Source organism: Grus americana, chromosome 16 (assembly GCF_028858705.1).
Source record: "Grus americana isolate bGruAme1 chromosome 16, bGruAme1.mat, whole genome shotgun sequence".
Taxonomy (NCBI): domain Eukaryota; kingdom Metazoa; phylum Chordata; class Aves; order Gruiformes; family Gruidae; genus Grus; species Grus americana.
The window spans coordinates 12,216,526-12,230,953 of NC_072867.1; the positions used below are offsets into that span (position 1 = coordinate 12,216,526).

The window sequence follows — 14,428 nt, forward strand, 5'->3', positions numbered from 1 at the left end:
CCATTAGCTCAATGCTTAGACTTCTATCCCACATCATGTATTTGTTTTTAACAATCCGTATTTCTCAGAAGACAACCAATACTACAGGAAGGGGGGTGGAGGAATGGCTAAGGAGCAAAGCCAAACCAGCAGATTATCAGAGATACACTGGCAAAGCAGACCTGTGAGAAGATGTTTTGAGAGGAACAGGACTCCCTGCAGCTGGCTCAGTTAGCTAAAAATGATCTTTTTTTTTCCTTCCTATTGCCTATAAAGATCCCATATCACATATGTCATGCTGAAAATCCAAGTTGCGGGGGTTCCTCCTTTAGTATATAGTTTGCTGTGGCCAAAAGAGACACTGCAATCCCACGGGAGGCCTCGCTGCGCACTGGTAACAGAGATGTCTAAAGAAATAAGGCTCCTCCTTAGAAACCGTTCAGTGGTAGATGTTGGCAGGTGGCTTTTAAACTGAGAACTAGCGCAGATGTACTCACATCCCAGCATGTCGAAGGACACTCCAGAAATATTTAGGAAAAATGTGCTCCAAAGGGAGTGTAGTGATTCTTGGATTTCAAATCAGGCCGGTTTTGCCCTTGAGAATGGTGTTATTGAAGGCAATGCTGAGCAGAATCCCATTACAATAAAAGGGGGAAAAATTTTGGAGAAGTCAATATACAACATACAAATTACTTTCTTGTTTACTGTCCCAACAGCTACAAAACATCAAAAATAGAGAGGAAAGCTTAAAACACACAGTGAACTTCATTATTACAAAGAAAAGTCTGACACAACAGCCATTCAAATCGATACAAAACATCTCACTGGTTCTTACTGGGGGCAGGATCAAGCCTATACAAAGCAAAAAGAGTTTCCTAATAACGAGTAGTTAAAAATTTGACCCTCTTTTTTTCTCTAAATGTATGTCCTTTGATGACCAATTATAGATTCAAAGATATGTCCATAATCACTTGGCTGGCAGCAACGATTAGTATGGACTTCAAGCACAGATAAGTCCGACTTTAAAATAGCCTGCTGCAGTATATTACAATATATCCTGAAAGCCACAAATGAGAACGAACAGTACCAAAATACATAGTAAATTGAAAATACCTTCCCCCCCGCCCTTCATTCCTTTTTACAGCTCTCATAAATCTTTTAGTAAACAAGTAAATCACAGAGGTAGCAAAGAAACTGGCAAACTAAGAGGTAGTTTACGTAACGTAGCATCTCTGTCTGCAAGCACCGTGCAGTTCTGGAATCTGAAGCCACGTACGGCTGTCAGGGGCTGTGTCAACCTTCCTGCTCTAGTCCCAGGACCCAAGAGAAAATACAGGCATAGGATTGTTTGGCCACATCAGCTCCTCTGAAAGCAATTCAGGTACTTAGATGGCAGTACAAAACATGCCCTGTACTCCTCACTTTTCCCCAAGCATCAACACTCCATTTGCTTTTTGCCCGCCAGATCATTTAGCAGTCAATAGATATGTTGATCCTTCAGTCTTAAGAAAGCTTTCATCTTAATAAGTTTATACTCTGTTTATATAACCAATCTTATGCATGTCACATGTACCTGAATACATTCAGATTGGTGTAAATGGAAAGAAAACTGCTACTGCAGTTTGGTTAGGATGCAACATGATCAGAACGTCTGATGTAAGCTCTATGTGGTGGAGGGCTCCACTGTGTACAAGAAATCATCCTCCCTTTGAGGCCTTACAACAACAAAAGTTTTGTGTCTGCTCAAGGAGTTTATTTCTCCTATGTGATCTTACAAAATGATACTGATCTGTGATGAACTGGTACGCTAGAGACAGTGTACTGAATTAGATAAATTTGATAGTTTGAAGTAGCAAGCAACTCCTGTGATGTTGGCAAGTTTGAATAGAATAATAATGCATGTCTTACCATCTCTTCTAAAAAACAAATCAAGAGAAACCCAAATCTAATTACATATCCATCATTAAAGTCCTCCACACAGACTGCTGGGTATCAACCGTAGTCTTGCAATTCACTGGAGCCTTAGGACAAGATTCTGATAGGCTGTTCTTTCACCTTCCCATGAATGATGTTTCTTCACGTAGTCTTTGGCCCTTGTTACAATTTCTCTTTCCATAATGGGGTCATTCATCAAACTCTGGGACAACACAACAAACTCCTAAAGAAGATAAAGAAAATAATAAATTAAAAGTTCCTTGAAGTTCTAATGATACCGAAATAACTTGTACCCATATCTTGATTTTGGTAAAGCACTTCAACTGTAAGCCAGTATATGAAACTGTTCAAAGTCATTTTTCAAGGTCAAGTACCATAGTTTATTTATACACAATGATCAATAAAAAATCATTTTATATATTTTTTTTACGCAACCCACCAACTAAGACATTTAAAATCAAAGACAATCCCAAGAGTGTTAAGACAAACATGAACAACAAATTTAAGGACACAAAAATTGTTTGCCTACTCAAGTGTTAGAAAATCAGGCTGGTTATAAATTAAATAATTCACCTGATCTCCTGCATGGAGGACAACTAGCATCAGATGTTTGATCTCAGCTCAGCTAACCTTATATATCATTGCTACTTTGACATGTTCAGTTATTTTTATGGTAAGACTAAAAAACTCACTACATAAATACAGTCACAGTATAAAGATAAGAGCAGGCATGCAGCAACAAGCTCTTCCAGAGTAGTTGCATCTGGGCGGTTACAGCAGTGTTAGCTCAAGCAGCTCTGCAAAAAAGCCATAAATTAATTTCCTTTAACTTTACTGGGCAAAATACTAGACCTCACAGATTACAACTATTCCTTTGCCTGTTCCTCTGCCACTCTAATTTAGTTCTACAGAAGAGAAATTGTGAACTTCAAACACGTGAAAGGCGATTTGACGTCTGAACTAATCTATTCTGAGCAGCTGGTCTAATTTTCTATCAAGAGACAACTTCCAGAACTTCAGCTTGATTACAAATGTGCTCAGATCTTTGCAAAATAGCGTCTTGGTTCAGCTCAGAAAAGCATATAGCTATTGTGTCAATGGAAACTTAGAATAATGCATTATTACACAATTGGTAGTGAAGATCAGTGCATAGGGACGTGAGGGACAAAAAGGATGGGAGATATATTATTCACACAATGTGTTCAGCTATGAAAGGAAATATCACAAATAAGACCAGGGTTCATATCAACACTAGATTAACTAGCAAACTATGCTTGAAAACCTAAGGACACCGTGTATAGAAATACATACACAGACACAAAATCTTTGGTTACCACAGAATCAATGCTGCTGTTGCAATGCAAGCAATGGCTATGCATAATACATAACTATAACATGACCCCTGGGAAACACTGATATGTGAAATCACATTGAACATGTTATAATCACTGCTTTGACTCACTGACAAGACAAACCATCAATATATGCATCACTGCCATGAAATTTAAATAGTCAGAGATGCACATCAGTTCTGTTGGAAAGGTTTGTAACTAGGTAATAGAATAAGATGACTTTCATACATGCATATTAACAATAACCTTATTTTACATAAAATCAGTACTGCTTGTAATGTTTGCTCTGTCCACACAGCACTGAAAGAGCGGTCTCTGGAACAGCTGTGAGGGCCACATGCTTTGTATCCAGCCTGCTTTCCAGCCACAACTACCCTCCATTCAGGTACGAGCTAATTTAACTGGTGTATTCAGTTCCTTACTTGGAACCCCTGTGGTCTGAAGAGGGTATTTTCTGGGCTTTTTTTGAGACTGTCCCTAAAGAAGATAAGTGAGGCTGGTCTAGAGAGTCCCCCAAGGCTGTGTCTATCAGACACTGCAGATACAGCCAGTGACTCCAACTTTAGAGACATGTTCTTTTCCTTCCTCCATATCTGCCAAGAATACAGAAGAGGGAAGGTGGGAAAGTCTTACATGACTTATGCTGGCTTCATCCAATTGCCTGTATAATCACAGTAATAAATACTGTTCACACTGAACTACATTCCAACTTTAATTTTATGCTCCTGTGGAGGATTTTATTTAAAGTCATGTTTAAAAATAATTTATGTAAATTACCTAAGAACAGAAGCAGCAATGTAACATTTCTTGACAGGTAGTCCTATTAGCATTCTTTTAAAATGTGGATATAGAGGACAAAAACTTGGAAACATGTAAATGATAGAAGAAATGAGATCCTTATTCACAGTTACAATACTTAATGCTGGGGATAATTTCAGGAAAATGCCAAACTGAGTCCAAAGCATAAAAGTTGAGAAACTGCAGGAGAGAGAAAAAGCAAATGGAAAAATACAAGGAGACGGAGAATAAGGACTTCTCAGCTTTATCCCTACTTCTCCTACTAATCAGATGTGACCACCTACAAGTCACTTGCAATCTGACTGGAAGCCAATAGGAAGATTCACTATGACTTATCTGGGTTTTGCCTCATACCCTTCGAGCAGCTAGCTTAGCTTGTTTTCAGTTTGGGATGCTCGGCTTTAGATAGCAATAACTTCATTTTTCAGGTGCCTCCCTTAACTACAACTGACTTGCATTTCAGTTGTAGGTTTGTGGTAAGTCTGAAGCATGGGCTCGCACTTGCAGAATGCAGACATTCAGAACTCAGAGCTCTTTCAGAAAAGCGAGCATTTAATTTTTCTTTTCTAGAAGCCTATGATATACAAACTACTTATGGTGTGGCAACATATCTCTCTATCAGCTGTTATGCTGTAAGTATTTGTGCAAGTGATGTTTGCACAAATATTTATGCGCCCTTGTATTTTATTGTAGATGTGAAGTAAGTTTCACTTTTGGTGAAAGAGGGGCAAAATTCACAAATTACTTTTCAATTATCAAACATAAGTGTATGCACTTCAGCAGCCAAAATGAAGGACGTGATATGCATGCTAACTTACTACTTGGGGGACATCCGTATTTCTAATAAGCCTTTTATTCACGTACAGAAATGGGTATAATTACTACGCACGTGACAGAAAAACACAGTGTAAAAGTTGAACCTCAGTAGTTAGCCGCAACCCAGAAAAAACAGGGAAGATCATCTTATGTACATCCAGAACTGATATTACATGTGCCCTTTTTATGGGTAGTGCTTCACTTCACACACAGTCAATTTTCAACAGCAACATCCATAATACATTTTTCTCCTGGTAAATTGACCAATCATCTTTAAAGAAAATGTCAGCTTCTCTATATAGTACCTAAAAGAAATTTTGTATAATATTTTCCAGAGACCCAGCAATACAGGTATCTGGGAGATAAAGCTAGAAAACAAGTGCACTAAGTAAAAAGAATTAATATTCCTTCAATTACCACGAGAACTACATCAGTGCCGCCACTCACGCATAATGAAAATAAGATGCATGGTTAATATATTATTTATATAATGAAAGTAAGTCTGCAATTAAACCATTTCATATCAGCTTCAGCAGATAAAAGAACATGATTCTTAAACAACAGGGAATCACCCCAGGGAAGGCAAACGCCAGATGTAAATTCAAAATAGCGACAGATCTACCTAGTGGCAGGAGGAGCTCAGAAGTTAGGTGGCACATCTGTGTACTTCACAAGGCAAGGGGCCAGTATTTCTAGGGGATTATGAACAGTGATTGCTGGTACTGCCAAAAATTACAAATTAGTCTATTCTGTGTGAAAGTTCAAAGGTCTAAAAACTTTGGCTATATTCTGGCTTGAAGCCCTGGTAGAAACAGCACTGACCCACGTATGGCGGGGAGGCCAGCGTACCTGCAATGTGTTGCTGCCTGTACTCACTGAGCTGCATTTCCCTCTTACCACTCCAAAACTGGTCTCTGCTAACAGTAGTCTTTCCAGGTCCCACTCTCCCTTAAACCGTGTTTACACTTGGCCACTCTCTTATTGGCTTTGTAGTTTATTTATCTCCTTCCATTTATTTAGCTCCTCTGAGCTTTTACAGATGCTGAACATATAATTTTGAAACTCAGGATGCTGAATAACTCTTTATCTCTTCCCTTTTGACACGATTTTGCGTTATCTATTGCCCAAAAGCTGCTGGCTATTCTTATCTTTCACTTATTTTTTTATTTCAGGTCCCATTAACTCAGTGTCAAATATTCCATAAACTTGCAAATTCAAGAAGTGGCAGGATCAAACCATGATTTAAAAGTAATGTGCCCAGATGATGTAGTGTCAAGGACAAAACGTTTCATAGCGTTCACTTTCACATTAACTGTTTCCACGTGGTTATTGTCTTCAGTGATTGGCAAGGCTTTCATTATTGCCAGCCGTGCAGCCTCAGCCTATGTGCAAATGGTTAATGACAACTACAACTATGCACAAAATCTCCTACTTTCCTGTAAGCCACAAAAGCTCACTTTCAGCAAGAATAAAAGAAGAAAACCCACAGCAGTCACAATTTAAAATTATTCTCATTGTGTCATGGTCAACTTATATCCCTGTAATTTAGCTTTCAAAAGATAAGATAGTCCACAGACCAGACACAATTGCTCATATCTAATCTAACTATTGTAAAGCTTTCCCTCCCTAGATCTGTAACAACTTGAAAATAAGCAATGTTTTCTGCTCTTGACCTATGATACAGTCTGCATCATCACAACCAGACAGGATTCACTAAACTTGGCAATGAAAATTTGTTTGACATTTTCTAATCTTTGGTGGTCCAGATTCTTCAAGACAGGGACAGACTCTCCCAAGCACCTGACTACAGTACTAATCTCTCTGTATGATTAAAAGCATTTTCCCTAATTAACCTGATGCAATTGAGGTTGCAGCAGAAAATAGTTTACCAGATATTTAAGATATCAAAGTAATCAGGGTAAGAGAACCCAGAAAACTTCGTACCAGAACATATGCTTTCCAATCCCTATTGTCAGCCTGAATCTTCTAAGGCAGTATTCAAAGAAGTGCCATGGGCAGATTGTTCCTTCTTCCAACAATAAAAATATGAGGCATACCTTAAAACTGTAAGTGTTGTAACTTAATCACATTTCTTTGATCTAATGTAACTCAACCTCTGATAGACTGTGTATAGGGGTTTAAAAACTGTATTTGATATGGTTTGGGGAGATAAGGAACAAGAGTAAATGGTTACTTTATCTTTAAAACCATGAGTGATTATGATTGGCATTCTGAGCTCCTCTCTGCAAGAAGAAAGTTTTTCAACGACTCTGCAGTGGGATTTGAGTATTATCCTGTAAATAAGTATTTTCCTGACCCATTTTCAAACTTTGATAATTTATACATTATTTGACACCAATGGAAGTATAAAAGGGCTTTTATTAAATGAGATACAATTGCTATTTTACAGAGGAAGCAGGGGTATTACTTTCTAAGACAGGGTAACTGCACAAACATTAGTGATTCCACTACAAATACCACCTAGGAGTATGAGAGCTAATAAGGCAATGCAAGTTACCATCCTCACTTAAAAGAGATTCTGTGGACTTCTGAGACAGAAAAATGGCAAAAAGGGGGCCAACAGGCAGCAGTAGAATGGGGGGGGTTCTGATCTTTGACATAGCAGAGAAGGGAGCTCAGACAGAAGGGGTTTATATAAAGTAAGATTATATCATTCTAGACATATTTACAGCCTTTGAGTGTAGTTCTGATACAAAAGAAAGTCCTTAGCCATTTGTACAGAGTCACTGATGCCACTGGGATGCCTTCGGTGCTTAAAATTGCACTTTCCTCTGAGGAAATATATAGCATATTTTTAATTGGTCTTGAATTCCAAATAAACACTTGGAATGTAAGATGCTTGGAGATCACAGAAGAGGCTTCTTACAAGGATGTATGATGAAGCTAATTGGGTCTGGCATGAATAATGTATTTGAATTCCAAGCCAAATGTAACCAGCATGTTAAGGGAAACAACAGAATGTGTCAGAATTAATATCAGGAGAGCCTTCAGTCTATGTTGTCAACACGATCATACATCCTTGAAGTTTTGAAGAAGCATATGGAAGTCAATGGGCTTTTTTGCAGGTAATACTTGTTCAAATAATTTTATAAATAGCTTTACATCTCAGCCTCCACTAGCCTGGAAGTATCCCATTTCCAAAGGATATTGCAAGAAGAGGGAATACTTCTGCAACAAAATAAATTTCAGAAGTTAACAAAGAAATTTTTTTGTAGAAACCATTGGAGACATTGACTATTCCAGAAAAAAAAAAAGAAAAAACAAAACAAAATGCCAAAACCAAACCATGAGCTGTAAGAATTTTTCTATTAAAAAACCCTCCAAAAATAGCTCAGAGAATTCACCTTCCTGAAACACAACTTACAGGATGCATTAATCATACACTCCACAAAGTAAATAAATGATACATTTTCTACTTTGCAAAATTATCAAATGGACTATTCTAGTAAGGTTATTTTAATCTTAAGTTGGATAAAGACACTGAGAAAATCTGTGTCTGAAAGTCATCTTCCATGGGCTATATGAATATGTAACAGCAAAGCCATAATGCAGGAAACTATACTGAAATGAAAATTCCCAGCATTTAAATATAGGTAGTGTTCCCTCTCTCCCCACTCTTACTTATCTTCACAGAAATGGCATTCTAACACTTTTCTTAATTTTAGTCATTAATTATTTTCTGACTGAGCAATATCTTGGACCTAATAATGCTTTATATTAACACTCACTGCTAGAAATTATAGATAATGTATTATCTAAAACTTCAGGCTCATAGTTCTCTTTTGGTTAGCAACTGCTTGGCTAATATGAGTTCGTACTTCAGTTAGTACTTGAAGGGAAATACAAGATATGCGTACCATCTCTTCCAGGGTTTGCTTATGGAACCTTCAAAACTAAAGTGCAACAAGTTGAGGAGAACCGAGCCCCATTCAGATGGCAGGCGCTAAAGCAGCACAAGCTAGACAAACATTCAGCAAGGCTGACACCTAGTAAAAGTTTAGTGAACTGCAAAGTGAATGTGAGACAACAGCAGAGCTTCAAGAAAGGCAGTCTAGCATCCAGGTTTTTAGGAGGCTCTGAGAAAAACTTTTCTGAGAGAAAAAGCCAACTCTCCAGACAGACACAAGCATGTAATGAAAAATGAACCTAACCTTTCAAAGGGAAAGGTCTAAGGATTTGTTGTTTTCTTACCTGGGGATTTGAAAATAGCAGTCCTGTTTCCTTATGTTTTACTATTGCTGCATTCCCAGGAATGTTCCTTGCCAGCACTGGAATGTCTAAATCCATTGCCTAGAGGAATACAGAAAAAGGAAACAACAGTTTATTAGGATTCAGGGATTTTGAGGTGTTAATGATGTCAATTTTAAAATTAAAAGTAGAAACGACAAACCAAACCTCTTTCCCATCTCTCCTAATTTCAGTCGAAAAACACCATGTCGAAGGTGATCTCCTATATGGAACTTCTCTGAAATATGTTGTTCATGTTTTTGTTAGTCTTGTAACATAACATTATCAGAAGCAATCAATCCAGAAGGTCACTGGATAGCTGCTTCATCCTTTATTCTTTCCCACCTCAAAGTATGCAGTTTGTTTCCCACTGGAAGCTCCTGACATATGGCAGGCTTGAAGGGGATAAAACTAAAGTTCAGATCAAAGCTTGTAACTGTAACTCCTCCTGTTACTGTGCATAGATTAGAAGATTAGTCCATAGCACAAAAAGCCAGTTCTCTCCAACAAAGTATCTGTTCTCTTGTTGCATTAAAACACACTTTTCACAGATTTTTTCTATAACGTGCAGAACTGGAGAGAGGTGGGCAGTTCAATGACATCGAAGGTGACTGTGGAAGTCACTTGGCTCTTTCTCGTCAATTCTGTTCCCTGTGGGTCATACAGAACGCTGGAAGGAGTTTTTCTTTTGACAGCATCTGTTACTATAGCCTGTGCTGGACCTTGAGCATTCAAGGACTGCAGGGAAGTATGCAGTGATGCAGCTTCGGACTGAACTATAGCATGGAGAGGAGAGAAAAGGTTATGCTTTCAGAACGCATTATGCTTTCAAAACATATTATCTACAAAGCTATTGGTACGGGAGTCCTCAGAGACCACGGAATACATCTGAAGAAGTAGGATTTGATTCCACATAAATTATGGGCTGGTTGCTTGATGTATTCATTCATTCATTTGTATGTATATGTATGTGTGCATGTATGTATATACATAAAAAAATGGAAAGGAAGTGTGGGATCTCAACATGATAGCATTTCAGGTTGCCTGCAGGATCAGGAGCAGAGTACAGCATCTATTCAAAACTAGTAAAACATTTCCAAGAGATCTAACACCTGGAAACTTTTAAGAGTATAGCTTAGATTTTGAAGTAACTAGTGTGCAAACCCTGTCCACTTAACTCTGTTACTCATGCATATCCTAATCTGAAACTTTAATTACTGTTGATGAATTTGGAAGTCTTGAGATGCACTGACTGCAAAATGAGAAAAACTCATATTGTACAATTATCACAGTGTCAAATGAGAAAGAAATTCACTCCTTCGAATCTTCAATCTGTTTCATAGAATCATAGAGTGGTTTGGGTTGGAAGGGACCTTTAAACATCATCTAGTCCAATCTCCCTTCAGTGAGCAGGGACATCTTCAACTAGATCTGGTTGTTCAGAGCCCCGTCCAACCTGACCTTGAATGTTTCCAGGGATGGGGCATCTACCACCTGTCTGGGCAACCTGTTCCAGTGCCTCACCACCCTCATCATAAAGAATTGCTTTCTAATATCCAATCTAAATCTCCCTTCCTTCAGCTTAAAGCCAGTATCCTTTGTCCTGCCACTCCATGCCCTTGTAAACAGTCCCTCTCCAGCTTTCTTGTAGGCCCCTTTGGGTAATGCAAGGTGCTCTAAGGTCTCCCCGGAGCCTTCTCTTCTCCAGGCTGAACAACCCCAACTCTCTCAGCCTGTCTTCATAGGAGAGGTCCTCCAGCCCTCTGATCATCCTCGTGGCCTCCTCTGGATTCACTCTAACAGCTCCATGTCCTTCTTATGTTGGGGGCCCCTGAGCTGGACACAGTACTCCAGGCAGGGTCTCATGAGAGCAGAACTGAGGGGGAGAACCCCCTCCCTTGATGCGCTGGTCACACCTCTTTTGATGCAGCCCAGGACACGGTTGGCTTTCTGGGCTGCAAGCGCACATTGCCAGGTCATGTTGAGCTTCTCATCAACCAACACCACCAAGACTTTCTCCTTAAGGCTGCTCTCCATTCTCCACCCAGCCTGTAGCTGTGCTTGGGATTGCCCTGACCCATGGGCAGGACCTCGCACTTGGCCTTGTTGAACTTCATGTGGTTCGCATGGGCCCACCTCTCAAGCCTGTCAAGGTGCCTCTGGATGGCATCCCTTCCCTCCAGCATGTCGACCCACCACACAGCTTGGTGTCATCGGCAAACTTGCTGAGTGTGCACGCAATCCAACTGTCCATGTCGCTGACAAAAATGTTAAACAGTGCCAGTCCCAACACCAACCCTTGAGGAATGCCACTCATCACTGGTCTCTACTTGGACCTTGAGCCATTGACCATGACCCTCTGGTTGCGACCAGCCAACCAATTTCTCATTCACTGAACAGTCCACCCAACAAATTCATATCTCTCCAATTTAGAGAGAAGGATGTTGTGGGGGACCATGTCAAAGGCCTTGCAGAAGTCCAGATGATAGACAACATTCAAATCCTACTGATTCCCTGTCACTTCACAGTGAAAGGATTTTTAATTACTGTCATTACACTCCTGGATGGGGAGCAATTTTGCTTCAGTCTACATAGCAAGAAAACAAAACTCCAAGGAGAAAGCCATGCTTTTTTATAGTTTGGACAAAACTGAAGACAAAAATACCCTGGCTGATAATGTACAGAACAAATTATGCTTTGAAGAATGAGGGACTGCTGTGACTTAGCAACATGTCTTAATAGCTTAAAATATCCAAGAGAAACACTGTTTAAATCACCACTGCAGATGAATTTACTCTGGACATAGAAATTCTACAGTCCGTCTGGCACAAACATCTGCTTTGCAGTAGTTAGCTCTAAAAATAATAGTAACCCTTAATGAAATAACCTCTTCTACACTTTGTATCAGAAACTACTGGGTCAGCTGGAGGTAATTCAGACAAATAGATTAACGAAGTGAACACCAACCAGAATAAATAAATGGCAAATATAAAAACTACAGACCAGATTTCTGAATTTATCTAAGTGTCTAAAGTTTCTGAGATACAGCTTTTTTAAAATAAAAAAAGTCATTTTCATGAGAGGAAACACAGTTTTTGGTCGTCCACAAATTATTTTGTCATTTGCTCTGACTTCACTGTTAAACAAAACAAATCTGTTTTCCAAAGGTAGATTTACAAAAACATATGATGACAGTATCTACTTATCGGTACAGCAAAGCTCATAGAACTTCAAAGTTCATCCAGGAAATGAGAGTGCCCCACTCTGCCTGACAGGTTTTGAACCTGCAGGTCGAGGAAGTTGCTTTTGGCTCTAATTACCCAACCGTAGACCTAACACAGGTTTCGCACAGAAGCGCCAACATCTCAAAGAGAGACAGAATTTCTGATTTAGCTCTTTTTCGGTCCTTCCCATTGACAGGCTTAAATGCCCTTGTGTTCAGTCGGCTGGCTGTTGATCTCAAACACATTCCATGAATGGGGAATGAAGATATTTTACTTGAACTTCTGAACTGAAAATCAAGAGCTTGATAGTGGCAGTGAAGTGTGTCAGTGTTCACTGACACCTGCCTAAGGCCCTCTCCTCACCTCTCTGTATTTCTCCTTTTAAAAAACAAAACTGTAAGAGTATTTCAGGTCTGGCTATGCTCCAAACAAGCAATTGTCCATTCAATGGAAAGAGCACCATTAAAAAAAAAAAAAGCAAGCATGAAAGAAGACACACAAAACACAGCACAACCACCTCAGGTCTGATGGTTGGAAGTGCCACCATCCTCACAAATAGTCACCTGCTAGACAGAGAGAAGTCTCAATTCGAGCATGGCAGATGCAGTGAAGAGTGGACACTGTGCCGTTGGGCTGTACAGCAACAGTGATCATCAAGTACGTGTAAGACCCTGTGGCAGTTCTGAGTTAGACTGTACCTAGCAGTGTGGTGGCATAGGCTGGCACAGTATTGCTGTACTGCAGTTTAGATTGGACTGTAGTGCACATTTAAAAAAAAATTGTCACAAGATATGTTCATTCACTTCTATTTCTGAATGCTACATAGTGGATGACTCATTGAAGTTGATCACTAAGTTTGTATTTCATTTTCCATAATTTCTGAACTCTAAAGGGAAAGACATTTGTTCTGTCTTATAGAGTTGGAGGGCAGTAACTGCTACATAAGAAAACTTTCAGGTCCCAAAACACATAGGTACCAATGAATTATAGCTCCTGAAAGACAGAACAGATGGCCAAATGCATAAGATGAGGGGCTGGCTTTATACCAGCTAGCCTTAAACAAATGGATTGAGCTGTAAATAATTTCTGCATGAAGTGGCTTAGAATTTAATTTAGATACTTAGTCTATTTTTAAGCAGTAAAAAGAATCATTTGCATTGTTGAAAATAGGTATAATTTACTGACCTGGGTTCTACAAATAATAGCATAAAATAACATTTTAGTCCATTGGCCATCTGTTTTGTTACATTATTCTGACTGCAAATGTGTTTTAATGCTATTTCAGAAGGATGTAGGGTGTAAATTTCAGCTTTGGAAGCATGTTACACAATAAGCATTTCTAACCAGCAGTACAAGGCTTACAGAGTAAATACAGGTTTTATTTACTATTTTATCTTCTGGATTGTCCCTCATTTTCTTCCTCCTAGCCTATGCATCTTTTTGTTGTCCCCTCTTCAATTTTACTGGTTTACAACATCCTTTCATTATTTTTTTATTTGTTTTTATAGTTTGCTGTGGCTTATATTCCAAACTACTAGGCCTGTACTTCACATGTTGTCTAAGACTGGATTTTGCCCTACAGCAGAATAGAATCTGGCCAACTTCCTTTTCTATGACGATTTTTTAAATTTTTTTTTTCTTTTGTAAAAGCATAACAATCTAATGATTTTTACAATAGCTGGAATACTCTTGAGAGGACCAAAAAATTACTCTGATGAAATGGTGCTGGCATCAAAATCTTTTTCTTACAAACTATATAGAGAACAGATAAAATTTTCCCGCAGTAGTGCCTGCTTCACCATCACATGCCCAGGAACATGCAGAACTCCTGAGCTTTCTGAGAAGAGATGTATTTTAAATGCTTGCTATAATGCTTGTTTTCTCTTCTTCAAATGCCAAACAAAAAATAGATCAGTTACAGCAAAATCTCTGCGATATCAGTACTAGATGACGAAGTAATTAGTTATGCATTCTAGTTCTTTCATACCTTAAGGCAAGCTGAAAGAGGTATGATTATATATTTATCTCATTTATCTATTATATATTTATCTCATACTAAAATACTGTTTATAGATT

At 38.8% G+C, this 14,428-nt stretch overlaps 1 protein-coding gene across 3 annotated transcripts in view; it reads right to left on the reverse strand.

The window, feature by feature from the left end:
* Positions 1-471: 471 nt before the first annotated feature.
* GLT1D1 (glycosyltransferase 1 domain containing 1) overlaps positions 472-14,428 on the reverse strand; it is a 64,971-nt gene continuing 51,014 nt past the window's right edge. For all 3 annotated transcript variants that reach the window (XM_054844329.1, XM_054844330.1, XM_054844331.1), the window contains exons 11-12: positions 9,093-9,191; positions 472-2,137 (exon numbers count right to left, since the gene is read on the reverse strand). In XM_054844329.1, coding sequence (XP_054700304.1) covers positions 1,991-2,137; positions 9,093-9,191 — 246 coding nt within the window. In that variant the 3' untranslated portion in view covers positions 472-1,990. The remainder of the gene's footprint in view (positions 2,138-9,092; positions 9,192-14,428) is intronic.